General features: G+C 34.4%; 2 protein-coding genes across 6 annotated transcripts in view; one reads left to right on the top strand and one right to left on the bottom strand.

The window, feature by feature from the left end:
- Window positions 1–370: 370 nt before the first annotated feature.
- LOC114245163 (facilitated trehalose transporter Tret1) overlaps window positions 371–19,568 on the top strand; it is a 34,346-nt gene continuing 15,148 nt past the window's right edge. For 3 of the 5 annotated variants that reach the window (XR_016323517.1, XM_089729656.1, XM_089729654.1), the window contains exons 1-3: window positions 391–511; window positions 18,467–18,614; window positions 19,207–19,330. Coding sequence is in view for 4 of the 5 variants with exons in the window: in XM_089729656.1 (XP_089585782.1) it covers window positions 18,501–18,614; window positions 19,207–19,330 (238 nt within the window). In the remaining variant the exon portion in view is untranslated. Of the gene's footprint in view, window positions 644–18,466; window positions 18,615–19,206; window positions 19,331–19,568 lie in introns of all 5 variants that reach the window. The other 2 variants (XM_028177211.2, XM_089729658.1) reach the window with 2 other exon arrangements.
- LOC114245164 (uncharacterized) lies at window positions 11,460–17,634 on the bottom strand. The gene is made up of 6 exons (XM_028177213.2): window positions 17,343–17,634; window positions 15,596–15,874; window positions 14,432–14,589; window positions 13,645–13,903; window positions 12,908–13,009; window positions 11,460–11,728 (listed from the first exon to the last, which is right to left on the bottom strand). The coding sequence occupies exons 1-6, from the start codon at window positions 17,532–17,534 to the stop codon at window positions 11,582–11,584; spliced, it is 1,137 nt and encodes a 378-aa protein (XP_028033014.2). The 5' UTR covers window positions 17,535–17,634; the 3' UTR covers window positions 11,460–11,581.

The following is a 19,568-nucleotide window of genomic DNA, read 5'->3' as shown; positions in this document are numbered from 1 at the left end:
TGTGTTTAAAGTAATAAACAAAAAACTTCAGATAATGCAACATAACGAAACCTCGGTTGTATCAAACAATTTAGTTATGACAAAATCGAATTAGCAGAATTTGAATTTAAAATTTTCATTCGGTTTCACTAGATCAAAGGTCGTTTATACAATCTGGACGTCCTCGCACGCTGAGAATATAGTCAATAAATTAACTGTACCCACATCTTAAACGTAATATAAAAGATTAGGTAGAATAATCAAATTTGGAATGCTTTCTAGGATAAGAATAAAATATGTTCTAATCTTTGTTTCTTTTTCTAAATTTAACATTCACAAAACAACTTTGCACTCTTGCTCTGTGTTTAACCTTACTCCTTACGTTATGGCTATTGCCTTCACCCGACGATAGTGGTGGTAATTGGTGTCACCGGCGACTCTCAGTCTCAAGTTAACGATTGGCGAACCAAGAAGCCCCATTCAGAGTCAACCGCGCTTATTTTATCCAAATTAGTGATATTCATTAAAACGAGTGAGTATTAAATTATTACGGAGGTACATCAAATATTTGTTTTGTGAAGTGGCATTTGAATACTTTAAAATTTCGTTGTTTCGTTTTCATAAATTATAAGTAATTACTTGTGTCGAAATCCAAAAAAATATGGTAAGTTTTTAGACAATACCGCGGCAATAAGGCTTTTGGTAACATTAATCATTATCAGGTTATTGACATTCATTTAGAATGCTTTGATTAAAAGAAACGTATTTTGTGTGTTTTAACTGTAAGAATATCACATAGGTACTGTGACAAAACAATTTTTTGTTCGAATTTTTTATTTTTTGTTATATACTATAACCGAAGTAATCATTAATTATTATTAAGTATGCCAGGTTTGATGAAAATTAATGTCTCACCTTTCGATAATTTTTCGAAAACATCTCGCATGAGAAATGTTATGGAACACGCACAACGTGTCGAATTTTATTTATTCTGAATACAAGATACAGTAGAAGTATTTCTATCTTGTTCGCACGGGTACTCATTATTTCTGCTGTGAAGCAATCCTAATTGCCGATTCGAAATATGGTAGTGTCGTTGTATGGTACGATAGAATTGAAGCTACGATTTCATTTATTAGGACCAGGGGCAGCGTTAATGTCGTGATGATATAGGATCTGTTAGTTGTTTATCAGCGGGCGGGTCGTCTGCACATCTAGAATATATTTTTATAACTAAGTACTCTTAATATCGTAGTAACAGAGACAACAGGGTTCCCCGTTTTTTTATTTATTTAAGAAACTAAAATTATGTCGCTTAATAATACTAAATGTATACTAATATATAAATCTACAGTGGTTTTTACGGATGTTCCGTTATAACTATTGAACCATGCATCCGATTAACTTGAAACTTGGTATCCATGTAGAAAATACATGTACTTAATGGATAGGCTAATATTTATATGAGCGTTGGACTCCGTAATAATAATGACTATAAATAATAATGTTAACTTTAAATGCCTAGCGAAGCGGGCGACTACGGCTAGTATTATATAAAATTAAAGTTAAATAAAATGATTACATTGTACCTATACGTAGTAACAATCAATTTAAAATGTCTATAATCCTCTTATGTCTGAACGGCATTACTGTCGTAAAGTTAAAAGTTTTATTTATTTATTGCTTGTTTGTTACATCTGATTTTATCCGGTTACCGTATACCGTAGATATAAGAAAGTCGCTGTCGTCGCAGGATATGAGACCTATGGACAAAAAGGTGATATTGGTGCTTATCGATCTGGAAGGAATAACTGCTTGCTGGTAAAAATAAAACGGACGTCTACCCAACTTCTGCGGGATGTCAACACTTCTTTCCTCTTTCTCCTTAGGAAAGATCTATTTAGGAAACGAAAATTTCATTCATTTCTCAATGTTTCTTTGTTTTTTTTTTTCCATATTTAACAAAGCTTGGTTTTGTCTTTACTAACGTCCACGGGAGAGTGTCTCCACTTCCATTAGGCATAGATTCCATTTGGTGGCTTGCATCTTCGATTTCGCTTTGAAGATAAAACATATACGTCATTTCATAGCCAGGTCACAGTGCTCCGTGCGATATGGATATGGTGTCATGGCAATGATACAAATAACTGGATTGATTTACTCGTGGGGACAGTACAGGACCTCTTGTAAGTCCGCGCGGGTAGGTACCTCCACCATGCCAATTTCTGCCGTGAAGCAGTAATGAGGAAATAAGCAGTGCCTTTGTACATAATTTTCCTATTACTCTGTACTATGTCTTCTTTTTTGTGTGTACATAAATAAATAAATAAATAAAAATGAGTTTCGGTTTGAAGGGCAGAGCAGCCTTTGTATCTATACTGAGACCTTAAAACTTATGTATCAAGGTGGACGGCGCATTTACGTTGTAGATGTCTATGGGCTCCAATAACCACTTAACACCAAGTGGGCTGTGAGCTCGTCCAACCATCTAAGCAATAAATAAAAAATAACATAATAATAATAATATGTGTATATTTCTCAACATATATTATGGGTTTAATTTCATTAAATATTAAAAACTAAAATGCTCTTTCAATTTACTTTTACCATGTTCATTATAATACTGGGTTTATCTAATATGTTTACTACAAATTAGTACTCATAAGCTCTTGTGAGTTGGGTTTTTACTGTTTCATCTTTGTTCACTAGTTCTTACTTGCCTACCTGTACTGAAAAAAATATAATAACCCGATTGTTAGTTTTAAAAGTAGCGATTTGCATTCGTTTTTTTTCCTTTTCCCTTTAAAGTCCCTGATGTAAGGCGGAGATTACATTTGTAAATATAAGTTTACAGTTAAGTAAATCGGAGTTTAGTCTTTATGTGGTTATATTTAACATAACATTTGTTTATAGTTAAATCAAACCAGGGGCATAATTATTTTTTTGCTATCTGACGATTTTTATCAGTCTACCTCTGCCGCAAATCGCGTTATGAACTTCTTTCCAAAAAATTATAAATTTATAATTCCCACGGCAAAATCATTCATGGAAAATGAAATTGATGTCGCACATAATAAAACTGAATATTATAATATTTCTAAGTCTTAACAAAACGGGCAGAATTGATGAAGCAATTCAATTAAGTGAAAAGTCACATTCTATGTTAATGCGTCAGGACTAAAAGGAAGCTATCCTACAAACGGTTTTGTTTATAATTAACCGACTTAGGAGGCTTCGCATTAGGTATAGCGAATAATCGACCTTGTTTCTCGTAAAACAGCGATTACTAGCACTCGGTAGTTTTGTAGTTGTAGCGGTTCCATTGTGGTTTGATGAATAAATGATTAACCACCAATTTAAAATCCTTTGAAATCTTAAAGTACGTTGCTTGCTCGAACGTCGGAGCAACCTCTTTTGCTTCCTAATGGTTTCTTTTTTGTATTTGTAGACGTACGAGAATACTGTCCACGTAATCGTGATTGGTTACCGTCACTCATTGACGTCATGATGCCAGGGGCATAACCACCTCCCTGCCTACCACTGAGTACTTTCCGCAAGCCTCGTTTGAAGCCTGCCAGAGCATTCCAGAGCCGGATGGTACGTGGAAAATAATATCTTTGGAAACACTATGGATGAAGGCCGTAATTCCAGACAGTATGGATAAACTGCTCTGTAGACCTCGAGGCTGCTAGCATTGAAGCTATTTTTTGCTTTAAAATTAAATAAAGGTTCATACGTTCACTAAACTAATTAAGGTACCAAGGTAAATATAAACATTAGTTTTACCAAAAGTTCCGTAATCCATAAAAAAACATTACGTATATTGTAATAATTATGTAGACTTTGTGGTCAAATTTAAGTAAATTACGGTATTAATGGAGACTAAAGGTGCCCGCCGTAAAGATGTTAGTACTATTCAATATTTTAGACAGTTTAATATTGGAACGTTTAAGTAAATTCAGTAAAATTCTCTCGATTTCAGTAATGAAACAGATACGTCTTGTCAGTACATTTTCTATATGAAACTAAAATGAATGTATAGAAACAGTTTTTTGCTTATCGGAAATTAAAACATACTGAAATACGTACATATGTACCCATTACGAATATGTGCCTACCTATCACGTATTTTCTTTTCAAGAGGTTATAAAAAATTTTCAAGCCATAACTTTCTCAATGCATAACACCGGACAAGCTATGAGCTCGCGGATAATGACCCGAAAAAGTTTATATTATTACAAGATTACAACTAATTTTAAGAGAGAGATAAGAAATATAGCATACTTCATTTTCAACATAATCATAAAATACTTAACTTTTTACTGAATTGAGACACTTCTGGAAACAGAGAAATGTGAATTAAATTTGTTATGCAAAGTAGACATATATTAAATTAATTTAAAAGTAGATTTATTTATTAAAATGCAAAAGACAGTTGTTTTAAAAGTGGTTTAGGTGCAATTTTTGCTAATTTCAGAGCGCGTCTAGTAAAATCAAATACCTACTATAACTAAGAACGATTTTTGTTTTGTTTAATCTTACTTTAACTGATAAAACAAAAATTTATGGTTAATACAATTTGGTCGAAATGTTAGTTTGAAATATCGTTAAAATTCTTCTTTTTTTCATAATTGAGGTTAACGTAATCCGTCATGATCGTCTTTTCAGCTTTCATATATCCCGATGCTCGTTAGTTACGGGTGATTCGAAAAGTATTTTTTCCCTATTTTTAAATCCAGCAGATAAATAATGTCGTATCTAGTTTAGTGATAGATATGTACGTATAATTTAAATGTATTTTTATTAACTTCGACAGAGGAACGGGCATATGAGCAGCTGAATGGTAAGTGGTCACCATCGCTTATCAACGTCAGCAATCGGGACAGGCAAATTACCACTTACCGCTTAGGACTCTACTCAAACCTCGTTTGAAGAAGGATTTGTTTCGTCCCAAAGCATAGGTATATATAATATGCTACAAATCTTTGGTGATGCACTAGTTCTAGGAAGTATGGATGAACTCTGCCCCGGTGACGGATGTATGTTGGTAAAAAGAGATGGCATGATCATTTCAAATAACTTCCCAGAGCACTAATATGAGGTAACTTCAGCCATAGAAGATTACCGAAATTTAAAATATTAGGTTTTTACTTACGAGATTGTCGTTTATTATACAAAAAGTTAAAGCAATTCTTTTATTCAAAGTTTTTTATTTCTAAATATCAACCCATGGTATCGAACTATATTTGCTAGCGCAGGGGTATTTTTTCAATACCCTTCTTGAAAAATTCAGTTTTTATAGGAGCCAACAAACTCTTCAAAGGCATTTTTTTTGCTTCTCGGCTATTAAATTTTCTCCCTGCCAAGAAGTTGTCCAACCTTAAGAAAAACTAGAAGTCTGTCAGCGTAACTTGCAACCCTAGCTCTTGTAGCTTAGAGACCGTCTGTTTCGTTGTATAGGGTCGAGCATTGTTATAAATTCTATAGCTTTTTCATAATTGTGTCAACTGTGAGAAACTCAGTTCACATTCGCATTAATTCTGGTGCCATTTAATAAGAAGTGTGATGAATTATACACGCATAGACAAAGAAATGGTTTTATGATTTTCTATAGTTACGTTTTCGTTTGAGGTTTATTACCTAGGTGCCGAACCAGGATCTAACCAACATGATGACCGCTTACGATTATCCAAAAGAATCCTTTTTGACAGCAAATGACAGCGCATTTTAAAATCCTCTCGTTTCCGTGTCTGTTAAACAACGCAAGGCATACCTTAAGAAGTTCGTCGCGATGGCGATCATTCAGTTCGTGCGGTACCCACTTAAGTTTTCTTTACCTTGCCAATTTGTCGCTAATGAACCAATATTGTTTTGATGCAAACTTTGAAAGCGACTGCTAGTTCAGCGGTAGATTGAGTATCGTGTCCATTCAACTATCGTTTTTAATCCATCGTTGTTGATTTTAGTTTTCAGGAGTCGTGCCACTCGTGCCTTCGTTTATAGTGTTTGCTCCGTACCTACACGTCATTTTGTGAAAGGTTTGTTCTAATTCTACCGCGACGGAACTCGTATATAGTCCCCGGCACGTAACTTGGCAAGAGTCGCTAGATGCGCAGAAGTCGTTTTTTAGGTCTCTTTGGTTGTCAAGCGGGACGCGGGGAAAGACGTAGCACCGTTTCGAGCGCGCGATTGGTGAGTCGGTCGACCCTCCCCTCTCGCACCGCATCCACGTTCCGTTCGCTCCCGGTTACACATGCGCCTAATAAGTTGTAGAAACCCTCTGTTTATATTGAGTTTTTGTTACGAGTTGTTATTATTGTTTTAAATTTAGTTTTTGTTACGAGTGTTATTGTTTTAAGTTTGTTTGCAATGCCAGGACCAAATACCAATGACCATATAGTCGATTCAGCGGACAGCGACTCTTCTTTATGTCGACGATGAGAGGAGCCAACTCCTTCCACCAGCTCAGGTGCTACCATAAATTTAATCCAAGGGGTAGCGCTATTAGAAAATGATAGTGACGACGGCGACACATAATTTTTAATATTAAGTATATGTTTTAAAATAAACTTCTTAACTTTTAATTGTATTTTATTTATAACACCTAATACACTTCACGAATTCCTCTTTTTTCTTTAACTTTCTTCTAAACACACAGGCTTAAAAATAAATTATGGCAAATAAAAATTTAATAAAATAAAATAAAATTATATGCGGGCAATAAAAGTGAGCATTTTTTTGTTGCAATGTGCACTATGCGCGACATTACCCCCACTACACCAAAACCTTGCCAACTTACGTGCCGCTTACTATACCATAATTCCAAATTTTTATCGTGTCCATATTGATGGAAAAGATACAAATTTAATAAATTAAAATAAATTAAATGTATATAAAGCACTAATCAAAAACAAATGACAGGATTCGAAAATAAAATTCCATATTTTTAAAACCAAAGTCATTTGTAAGTTAAATTTTATTTTTCTTCTTCTTTGTCTGTCCTCATTATTGAGGGTCGTGACCACCTTGATCCAGTTTTTGCACTAGCTTCCTCCAATGTTGCCTGCATTTTTAGCCATACATAAACTACGTTTCAAATGGCCGGTGCTGTAAAACGCCAACTTTGCAGGTAAAAAAGACCGAATAATAAAAGATTTATACATATGAACACATTGACCAGTATCGCCATTTAAGTTTTATTCGCAGAAAGACTAGAGGCCCAATTTACTTTACCATAATACACACACAAACGTTATTATTTTTCTTTTCTATATTTCGAATTAAGAACAAAATGAAAACCATTTTTCAATTATTTGAACAGCCGCCATTACACATTCACACAACGTGTGAAGACCAAACAACATTCACTGTTGTTTGGTGTTTCAGTTTATCTGCTGTAATTTGAAATAGATTAACATTCTTATCAACGCACTCAAGTGTTATTACTTAGTACCTACCATAATGATTCATTCCATCTCATTGACTCTCACATTCTTGTATACGACTAGTATTTATTAATTGTCAGCAATTGGCAACTGCAGGTCCAGCAAAAAGTGCAAAGTTTATTAACTCATGATTAAAAATCACGGAATAGATAAATAAGGTTGGAATGGTAATGTAGGCGGGGCAAGCGTGCCACAGTTATGATTGTACAAACATAACTCGACCGATTCTTTCATTCACCGCGTTTTGTGCGCTTCGGACTACTTGGGCGAACAGATCTCCGCTTTATAGTGCCGTGTTGTGCAATTATAACTTGTAAAACAAAAAAATCAGACCTCAAGTATAGAGCGAGGAGGTATATCTTTCGATCGGTAAGTTGAAATTACCATTTGATTACAATATTATTTGTCTAAAACATAAAAATATACTGAGCATTATGAAATTCCAAACATTAACAATATTATTGCAGCAAGTTATAAATAGCATACATTGCGCGATGTGTACTCGCCCAATGAACGCAATGACCAAGTCAGCTTCCAGTGTACTACATGCATTGCGTTCTCTACACTTCAATCTTTGAAATTTCGGCCTTTGCCCTGATTGGCCGTGGTGCAGTTTGTCGATAGTGAGGTGACCATGTGGTGAAATAAAATCATCGACAGAATTCTCGACTATATTTACATTTGACATGGATAATTTTTGCATTATTTTATATTTAATTAATGATACCTAGTATATTCTTAGTGAGACGTATTTTGAGTAAAATAAATATGTATTATTATTATTGAATTATTATCATTGAATTCATGTGAAGGTATAATATAAAGGGACATGTAGACCTCTCATTTACGAGTATTTACTATATTGTCTAAGACGTATTAAAATCTAAGTAAAATGCTATTTGACTTATGCAGTAAATTAAAAAATTTAGGTTCCTAAAGAACCTAACGCCAGGGAACAATGGATTGACGTGACAGGTAGAGGAAACTGGAGACAAAGACGAGTACTATTTGCTCTAAACATTTTACTGAAAATGATTTTACCATAAAAAAATCAGAATACACTTAGTTTTGAAAAATTCATTCGCAATTAATAGCAAGCGCCAACTGCTTAACAAATACGTTTTATTCCAGGGACAGTGACTATTTGTAATTAATAAAAGTAAAATAGTTTTCTTTTTCAATATTTATTTCATGTTTCATTTTCTCCATTCATTCATCAGATAATTTATCGATAAAGAATATCGATTTTATCAAGCACTAGCGGGTATGAACATTTTTATTGCCTTTTTGCGTGTGTGAGTGTGTATGCCTACGGGTGTTTTGTGCTAGTTTGCGAACGAATATCTGTCCTGAGATTTATGTGTGGGTGTTTTTGTTGTGTGCGAAATACTTGTAATCACAGTATGTGTATGTGTAGAAATTAAAATAGTGGGGATGAAGCGGCGACACTGGTTCTAATACAAAATTAGAGCAAAGGCCTTTCCAACCTTATTTATCTATTCCGTGTTAAAAATACTCGAGGACGCTTAGACGTACAGAAAAAAAAACACATTAATAAAAAGAAACGAAAAAACATATTCATGATTGTATTCGGATACGTATAGAAAAAGGCGCCAGTGATATTTAAAAATAGCGAGGTTACATCAAATACCTGTTTCTTTTTTTCACCAGTCTCAAAGTCAATGTAACATAAGTTATAAAATTTGGAAAGGCTACATTAAAACAAGTCCAACGCCTTATATGATAATTTAAATACACAAAACGTATAAACACATACAGGGTAGGTATCTTGAAAATCCGAAAGAGGAACTTACTTAATCTGAACCAACCAACTTAAACTTTATTCGTTTATTGACTTAAGTTTGTGTATGTTTGAAATACCACGCATAACAACTAGCAGTGTCGCGCATGTTTATTTATTTATAACTTCATATACTAGAAAGTATAAAGGCGGACTTAATGCTATAGGCATTCTCTAACAGTCTACCTTAGGGGAGTGCAGAGATGAACCGCATGTCGTTCCGCTCTCACTCCAAAGCGAAGAATAGCGCGGCAAATTATTTTCGATGACAATAAAAAAACATCGGGTCGTGCGAGTATCGTTCAAGAAGGTTCGACTGATTTGATATAAAAGCGCTAATAAACGCAACTACGGCGTTCTTGATGAATCTACCCGATGCAATTCTGGTGCATCTTGAGCTGTTCATTATGATCTTAAACTGTTAAATCTTCAAACCAGTCTTCACTCTTTTAGCAGAGCCTGGGTGCTTGAAACTGGAAAGGCCTCCGACAAAGAAACAATCACTGTATAAAAAATGTGTGGTGTCGTGGGACACTTGATAGGAACGAAGTTCCTTATTATAAAAATATTAATTTTAAGTTCTATTCGAGGTATAAAGAAAATAAAACTGGAGGTTTCGCAACAACCCACGGTCATTCGGTAACGTGCGAACTTATTGTGGTACACTTCATTCACGGTTATTTGCATAAGAGTTAGTGTATTGCGCAAACGAACGCTCTGAGATCGTGGTCAATGAATGATAAAAAAATATGTTGTTTTTTGTACGTTATTACAAAGTTAAGTCGTACACTGTGTGCATTACTAATAAAAATCTTACGCTACGGACGTTTTTTCCCGGTTAGGGTATCCCTCCACATCGTCCCATAAGGAACTTCGTTCCAAAAATAATAAGTAAGTTGAACTGAAGAATGCTCAGCGAGAGAAACGATACGGTAAATAGGGAAAAGTGAAATAAAAAATGCGCCATAGTGCTGTAGAACATAGTTATTGTAAAATGTAATAGCTTGTTAGATACTAGTTATACAGAAAAAAATATTTGGGGCCCTCTTGTGTGATTTTGTTTTTGAAAACGGTCAAAGAACGTTTGTTAGGTGGAAACATGTTCATTATTTTATCCTGAATTCGATCTCGTAACAATATTATACATGTTGATTTCTACTCTTAATCAAAAGTGAGGATTATTTAATCATTAGCTTTTAATGAAGTGAAACTTCTTTATCGACGTAGGGAGGAAAAAACGTATGTAACGTTTTTCGGTTACGCACCATCTTAATTTCTTCCGTTACGCGCCATGTTTATTTTATTTCTATTTAGTTTGTTATCAACAGATATCACTGCACGTAAATTCAACAATTCCTGAATCGCGGTGACGAGATGTTACACAGTTGATAGACGTTGTCGTATTTCTCTATTGTTAAATCATCCATCAATAAGTATCTTCAGTCGGCGTCGATGCGCCACTTCGATAAAGCGGCACGACACGAGAACCCTCTTATCGTGGCCGCCGGTAACTACATTCCCGATCCTGCGGACAGAATGGAAAGCAGTCGACGTCGCCCCAAATACGTCATTTCCTTACGATTATTTTTATATTTTATAAGTTTCACTTCGACCGTGTGTGACTTGCACACACACACTTTTTTTTCTTAATTTTATAATAACGGTTTGTTACTTTAACAATTAGGTATTACACTGATATACCCACAGTTACTATTAAGATATGTACAAGACTTACGTTCTTCTAAATCGTAATTGAACGTCAGGAACACAATACTGATTTCACATTAAATCATTCCCGGTCTTTTAACTGTGCCCAGATAATAATCCATTCATGTATTTCCAGTATTCCAAAATATTTTCAGAGGCACAGCACACACAGTACAGTTACTTTTTTTTAAGAGGTCTTATTATAAAAACTAAATTAAACCCTAAAATTTATACTAAAGATAAATAAAGATAAAATGGTGCAGAGAGAGATTCCTATTATCCTATAAAATATTTAGTACTTAGGGATATAGATAATGTTCTTAGTATATTGATAAATGATCAAGCTATCAATGATTGTTCACGGCAATCTCTGAGCGAACGCACTATGTTAGTAGGTACGATAATTTTTCTTGGGAATAATGGTGGCACATTATTAAGTTACGATTAGTTCGTCGCCAAGCTGGTTAGAAATACAAAAAGTGAGTTTTTTATTTTTAATCACACCACATTGAACTTTAATTTTAGAGGCAATAATAATCAAGAGGATTCTAGTAGACAATAATTAAATGTGTCCTTGTGTAGACTCAAATCATTATATTTTTATAAGATACGTGTTGGTTTTGGATCTCTGTGCTCCAAGGTACTAAATTTAAATGCGTTCAGCATTCTCGGAAGTGGATTCTCTAGTATTAAACTTTATCTGTCCTCGATTAGCTATTGACAATATTCTTTTCTGGATAATCTCCGTCATTGACTTGAACATTGTTTTCTTTCTCTGCCATTTCTGTTGCCTTTCCTGTTAAAAGATAGACTTCATTAAAGTAATAAAATTAAGTGTTTACGTAATCCATAATTCGCGACCCCTTAAAAAAAAAACCGACTACCGACTAAACCCCATCGAGCTCCACCACTCCGACTCCACGAAACCTACGGTACCGCACAATGCGCGCCGCAGGCTCGCCGTCGCCGGTACCCGTCCTGACAATAGGACGGGATCCAATCCCCGGGAAGATCCCGCAGGAATTCGCGACCCCTGCTAGCAACAGTTTGATCTGAACTGATCGTTTTCTGTGTGAACCCACTTGATAAAGTTCCATGGATTGTCTGTTAGGTTGACGATTTCGAAAATGGCGGCCGTTAAGGTGAACAAAATATAAACTAACTAAAACGATAGATCCGTATATTTTTAAGATTTGGCAATAATGCCCCATATAATGTGAAATCTTTTATTATTACATTAATAAATTAACCATTAATATAACTATTCGATTCGATATTTTTGAAAAACAAACACTAATTGACAAAACTATTTTTTTATTATTCTTCATAATAATATGTAAATAATTAAGAGAGTGTGATACAACTGTGCGGGTTGACAGTTTTCCCTATTACCATCGTAAGTACCGATAAATACTATTCAGGGCATCAATCATGTTGTAGGTTGATCAAGAAAATCGGGTATATACGTAATGATGGTAGGACATACGTGAATCAGTAACAACTGGATGATACCGGAATGGCACAATACCATTGTAAGTTCCAAATAATACCTATCCAGAAAACAACACTGTCTGTCTGGTACGGTATTTATTCGAATCGTTATCAACACTAAAAATGTATTATAACACTACTCCTAAATATAAGTTATTATTTACGGAGATACGTTTTTTTTTTACTCCATTTTAATTATTTTTAAAGAACACATTTTTAATATGAATACTGACATTTTGGTGACCAGAAAGGTAATATTTCTCAGCTGAATACTGTTGAAGTTTTTGTTCGCTCTGATATTAATGAATTAAATTAACATTTTTTTTCCATCAATTCCGTTGTAATCTCAATCGAGAACTTAATAAGAAACTCGATAATGTTACGTTTTAATGTTGTATAACAGACGCAATATCAAATCAAATCAAATCAAATCAAAACCAAAGATCGTAATTTTTCATACAATGAGTTATTAAACATTTCTCACTTGAGTTATTCTCACTGAATTATTCTTCTTATCCATTTCATGCATCACGTTTATAACATGATCTACACTCGACAACGTACTAAACGAAGAACTAGACAAAACCTGCAAAACTTGAAGCATGAACAACACAGTATCATTATTGCTTTAGTTTTTTATCTAAAATGTGCGATGGTGAATATTAATTAACATTTTGAAGCAGTAATAAATACTACTACTTGTGTAGAATTAAGTCGATAAGGAGGAATCACAATGATCAAATATTGTATGGTTTCCCAACAGTATATGCGATTCAATCTTTTGTTTTGTTTTTGGGGCTAGCAAGAACATTTTCTTTAGTATCTTATTAATAAACAAGTTTCTTTGTAAAATAAATATTTATGTCGGAAATTGTAGCAGCACGTGCCAAAATCGTTAGAACAAAAGACTGGATAATATCTTTTTTTTTTTAAATAGCTTTATGAGTAACGTACTCAGTATGTAATATTTTCTAATATGTAAAATGCTCGTAACAATAAAATTGACTGATACGTGCTCTTTTAAAAATTAAAGCAGGCACTATTCTAAAAACCTTAGGCCATAACCTTTAGCAAGTTGAAATATTTAAAATAAGTATGTACTTAATGCATAATGTTATGTGACTTTTTACTAAAAACTAGTTTGTAGTCAGTTAATTTTATGTCTCTACGAGTCAACAACAAGCATAGTCGGAATTTATTTATTAAAATGTTTGTACGAACAGGTATGACTGACGTTTTTCTTCTTTTTTCCCAACGGTAATCTTCGAAATCTGGTGCCTTATAAACACTGTCCAAACACAATCTGTTGTCTTCGTTAGCGTTGAATATAAAAAATGAATTTGTTATAGGCGGGAAGAGTCTCATTAGAATGTGACCAACTGCTACTATCGCGCAAAGAACTGCAGCTATTACTGCTATAACTGGGGCGTAACCAAGTTTTTCAACAGGTAAACTGCATTTTGAGAGGTGCTCGTCGAACCTTTATCATAAAAAATTAAACTAATGATTAATTAAAAATGATTAAATACTACTCAATTAACTCATTAATATATGTATTTAAAAATATTTACGTACACACATTTTTTTAAGATAAAACAAATCAAGTTTAAGATATTTCTGGTTTTCAAAGTTTAGGTTAGTTAATAAATATCTAATATTCTCACAAATTTAGCAAGACTATTATCGTTTTGTTCCGCTTAATTAAGATTTTGTTTTGATCGATAAAGACAAATGCGTATATCCAATGAATACATGCGGGCATCCCGTGTCTGTCTGCATGTCCCAATGAAAATGGATTAAGAGAGTTCATAATTGAAAAATGACTATGTGGCCTAAATCGCGCCGGACATTGGCACTGCTGTTCGTCAACATTGGGATCAATTGCCTAATCGCTTTGATAGGTAGAACAGGTATCCGGTAATTATTCACAGGCAAAAGCAATTCGGCAACATTTTTAACGACCAATATTCTAATTCAATACTCGATTACGAAAAGTTGATGTTCTTACCAATCATTGATACCGCAGTTCTTTATTCCGTCGCAGACGACACCGCTAGTATAACAATATGTTACATTGTTTATAGTACAAGTGGACTCGTTACGAGGGTAACAATTATTCAATGATCGTTTTCGAGCTGATGTTGCGGTTACTTGATATATATCTGCCTGCAAACATGCACGTGAAGAATACTAAAAGACTAAGCAAAAGAAAATGCTTTACAATATTTCTAATAATGATTGACGGTCAATAAATATAATAATAAGTATCAATAGTTCAGAACTTATTATGAACAACAGAAGTCAGCCCCAGACGTATTCTATCTATCAATCAATGAAAACATTGAATTTACTTTGAAAGTCGTTGTGGCCTAAGGGATAAGACGTCCGGTGCATTCGTGTTGAGCGATGCACTGGTGTTCGAATCTCAGGCGGGTACCAATTTTTCTAATGAAATACGTACTCAACAAATGTTCACGATGGACTTCCGCGGTGAAGGAATAACATCGTGTAATAAAAATCAAACCCGCAAAATTATAATTTGCGTAATTACTGGTGGTAGGACCTCTTGTGAGTCTGTGCGGGTAGGTACCACCACCCTACCTATTTCTACCGTGAAGCAGTAATGCGTTTCGACTTCAAGAGCGGGGCAGCCGTTGTAACTATACTGAGACCTTAGAACTTATATCTCAAGGTGGGTGGCGCATTTACGTTTTAGATGTCTATCGGCTTCAGTAACCACTTAACACCAGGTGGGCTGTGAGCTCGTCGCTCGAAAAATTCTTCAAAACGAACAACAAACTAATATCCCACCATTTGCGCTATGCAATAGAACCACGTCACCAATAATGGAGCTTGACACCCTACAAATATCAAGTATAATTTGCCATCGGTGATGACATTGCGTAGGCCCGTGCAACCAAGATGATAAACAATAATAACAATAATATGTTTTAAGATATTATAAGCATTTAAGCTACCATATACCTACATAATATATTATTTATCTTAGCACAGATCACGTAGGTTCTTTGCACGACCATATTATGAAAAACAATTGTGTGCCTTGTCAAAGACAAAGAGTTGAAGTTTTTGCTGCCAATGTCGAGACATCTGATTCATGTTTATTTATCGTCTCGACTACGAATAATTTTAAGTGAAGAAAAATACTGACATTTAACTCTGTGTTGATGGTGCTGTTACTTATGAAATGTAGACGTAACCTTCCTGAGACCGTCGTCGTAACATATCTCTCAGTTCGGTAAAAGTCTTCGAAATCACATAAGCGACGACATTTATTTCTTTTGTAAATTACAAATGCATCTCGATTAAGTTCACACTGCGTATTAAAGTTTGTTGGAAATCGTAAAGACAATAAAATGCTATATTCTTTGGATTTCGTAACGATTTCAATACTGCATTCATAAGTGATTGTATCTAGGTTGCGTAATATCTGGAAATAGAAATACATATAAATGAAACAGAATCTGCGCATATCTAAATGCTACATTTTTGTTTAATTTTTTGGAATACATATAAGTGAAGGTGCACGAGAACAGATGTATGTCGTCGCCCGTGAAACATGAGATCGAATTAAAAAATGTATTTTGTAAATCTTATTTCTAAGCAGAACTAACCAGGCTTATACGTTATTTATTGTTATTCCTGCGAGGTCTCATTTTCGGGATTGAGACTACTATTAATTAAACAAGCTGATAAATTTAGCGACTTTCGTTTTTATTATACGTTCTCGTTACATCACCGTGGAAGTTGTTCCAATTTTTTGACGACGAAAAAATGGGTCAAGTTTCAGTTTTATCGTATTTTGTTTTATGCCACCGCGTGTTTTGAATATATTCTTATTAAAATGGCAATAATTAACCCTCTGCACTCGACAGGTTAGTTTTTATTATTATTTTATTGCTTAGATGCGTGGACGAGTTGGTGTTAAGTGGTAACTGGAGCCCATACACATCTACAACGTAAATGCCGCCACCCACCTTGAGATATGAGTTCAACGGCTGCCCCGCCCTTCAAACCGAAAGGTATTACTGCTTCACGGCAGAAACAGGCAGGGTGGTGGTACCTACCGTGCGGACTAACAAGAGGTCCTACCACCAGTAATTACACAAATTATAATTTTGCGGGTTTGATTTCTATTACACTATGTTATTCCTTCACCGTGGAAGTCAATCGTGAACATTTGTTATGTACGTATTTCATTAGAAAAATTGGTACCCGCCTAGAATCCAAACACCGGTGCATCGCTCAATACGAATGCACCGGACGTCTTATCCTTTAGGCCACGACGACTTCGATGAGTCTCGCTGACCACTTCATTTAATGCCTCAAGTCAAGAGATAATTCTCACTCACTACTTGTTTGACGCGGAAATTCGATGCGCTATGTAAGCTATTTATCTTATATCTTTAAGCGAGCAATTCTTGTATATAAATGTATATATAATCTGAATCTCGGAAACGGCTCCAACGATATTCATAAAATTTAGTATACAGGAGATTTCGGGGGCGATAAATCGATCTAGCTACGTTTTTTTTCTTCCAGAAAATGTTGTTTTATTCATATTTTCAATAATCAACTTTATCGATAAGCAACTTAAACATAAAATGTTTTATTTATTGAAAGAAAATAACAAATAATATAATATAATATCAATATGTAATTCGTATTTGAATATAATTTCTAAAAAACACAATTTATAAAAAAAAACCCTTAATCCTCTAGTATTACTTTATTTGATGATTGACATCTTGTTTATGTTTTTAATGTACCTACGTTCTTATCGTTCTTTTTGTCGTTTGTAATTAAATCATTCGGTGAGCGATACTCATCTCAACTCGAAGGGTGAAAACGAATAGGAACGTTTTATTTTGAAAATTAAAATAGAAAATAGAAATTACCAGCGTGATTGTATCTGACAATCCCATTCCAAATGTTATGTCAAAGTTTAACTGGTTCGAAAAAGTACACTCCGAAGTAATGTCTTTAGGTCTGTACAGATACAGCACTCCGCCACCATTAACTTTCGTTACATTACAAATAAATAAATAAATACTCCAGTAAGAAAATATGTTTCGTATTGCATTCTCCATGTCAGTTGTTTGATTATATGCACACGTAATCTATTAACCCATGAGCTATAAAATAAGCAAGTAGGTTTATGTTTTAGCCTCGAATTCATTTGAATTCAACCTGTAGTCACAAGAATGATTCGAAAAAAAGTGATGTAGTTAAATTCAACCATTAATGTTTTCATCAAGTGTTCGTTTGTATTTATCGTTTTTATTTTTAGTTTTAAATCGTTATGATCTATCGTATTTAAAAAAAATCGCCGATATTATATACTTTTATGTATATTATAAGATGATATTATATACTATTAGTATTTTCTATTATAAAGACTGTTTCTTAAAAATGATGAAAACGGAAATGCGTGCAGAAATGTAACTATTAAGACAATATTTTTACCCGTTCTCCTGCAGTCGTGTTTCTCGCGTCTGAGAGTCGTGACCAACTTTATCCATGAGTTTCATCCTCACGATGTTATGCCATTTCGTCCTGTCTTCGGATACTCGGAGATCATCGTAGTCAGTGCAATCGATGGTGGTGCCGACCTGGTCACACCAATCGGAGTGCATAACCCCGATCTTTTTTCTAATAAAAAATTACAAAATTTTACCAAAAAAGAAAACCGCCTTAAGTAAATAAAACAAAACAAAAAAAAACTATTATCAATGTAGTCGAAGTACCTATGTAGTAAAGATGCATTATTAAGGACAACTGAAAAACTACTGGTCAGATCTTAATTAAATTTGGAACTAGATGAGTTACCAGCTTTCAGATAAAAAAGACTTAACAAAATCGGTTTACCTAGAAAAAAGTCACGGTAACGCGCAAAAGAAATTGGCGGATTAGAACCTTCTTTTTTGAAGTCAGTTAAGAAGATAAAAGAAATTAACCGTTTCATATTTAATAACGTATTTTTATCAATGTAATATTCTTTTTTCTTTCCTATTTTTTCTAGGAAACGTGTACAATCTATCTGAAAACATTCACGAATGTTCACGATTGACTTCCACGGTGAAGGAATAACATCGTGTAATAAAAATCAAACCCGGAGAATTATAATTTGCCTAATTACTGGTAGTAGGACCTTTTGTGAATCCGTGCAGGTAGGTACCACCACCCTCCCTATTTCTGCCGTGAAGCAGTATTGCGTTTCGGTTTAAAGGGTGGCGCAGCCGTTGTAACTATACTTGAGACCTTAGAACTTATATCTTAAGGTGGGTGGCGCGTTTACGTCGTAGATGTCTATGGGCTCCAGTAAACACTTGACACCAGGTGGGCTGTGAGCTCGTCCACCCATCTAAGCAATAAAAAAAAGTTTCTGTTAGAATAAAGCCAGCGATTGTGTCATTTGAGGACAAACAAAGGTCAAATATATTTGAATAAAAATAATGGTAATTAAAGAGGTTTTCTGTAATTCTATAATAAAAACTATTTCGAGGAATAGGCTAGGTAACTAGCCTATTCCTCGAAATAGTTTTTCATTTTCATTAAGTAGCCGGACAGTATGTTGCAATGGGCAGTTGAAGAAAAAAGAAAGAAAGAAAGTCGTTAAAGAGGTGCATAACCTCACAAGAAAACAATACAAACAGTTAAAATATTAACTTTCATAAGAAATATTTATAAAAATCCAAATCTTTGGCATATTATAGGTTGTATTTCATTTTATTTTCATACGGGTTTTTGTATGTTTTATAGATGGCGCTCGACACAGAAGTAGCTGGAGATGGTGCAACGTATGCACATTATGTATACAAAAAGGATTTTCGCACAGCTCTTCCCCAATTTTTGGCTGTGAGCGTAAAGAACCTCCTATTACTGGGTAATAAATTGTAATACCATAAAATAAAACGATTCTTTTAAGCAGATTTTATTGTCATGATCTAATTATTTACCTATTAACGTTATTTTCTCTAAATTCAAAGTTCATTTAAAAATCAAACATGATGTCCGGCCAACCCTCTTTGGCCAATTAATACCATGGGTCGGGAAAGGCAAGTATTTGGGAGCCATCCTAGATGCACCGATGACATTCTGTTCTCACATAAAGGACGTCCGCA

Source organism: Bombyx mandarina, chromosome 01 (genome assembly GCF_030267445.1).
Source record: "Bombyx mandarina strain Sakado chromosome 01, ASM3026744v2".
Lineage (NCBI taxonomy): Eukaryota > Metazoa > Arthropoda > Insecta > Lepidoptera > Bombycidae > Bombyx > Bombyx mandarina.
This window is presented reverse-complemented; position numbering and strand designations above follow the sequence as displayed.

Coding starts and splice junctions, on each gene's coding strand:
- LOC114245164 (XM_028177213.2), bottom strand. CDS start 17,534: ATGGAGAATGCAATACGAAACATATTTTCTTACTGGAGTATTTATTTA. Junction 13,904..14,431: donor AACTGCGGTATCAATGATTG/GTAAGAACATCA, acceptor TTTATGATAAAG/GTTCGACGAGCACCTCTCAA. Junction 11,729..12,907: donor ATTCAGTGAGAATAACTCAA/GTGAGAAATGTT, acceptor ATCTTTTAACAG/GAAAGGCAACAGAAATGGCA.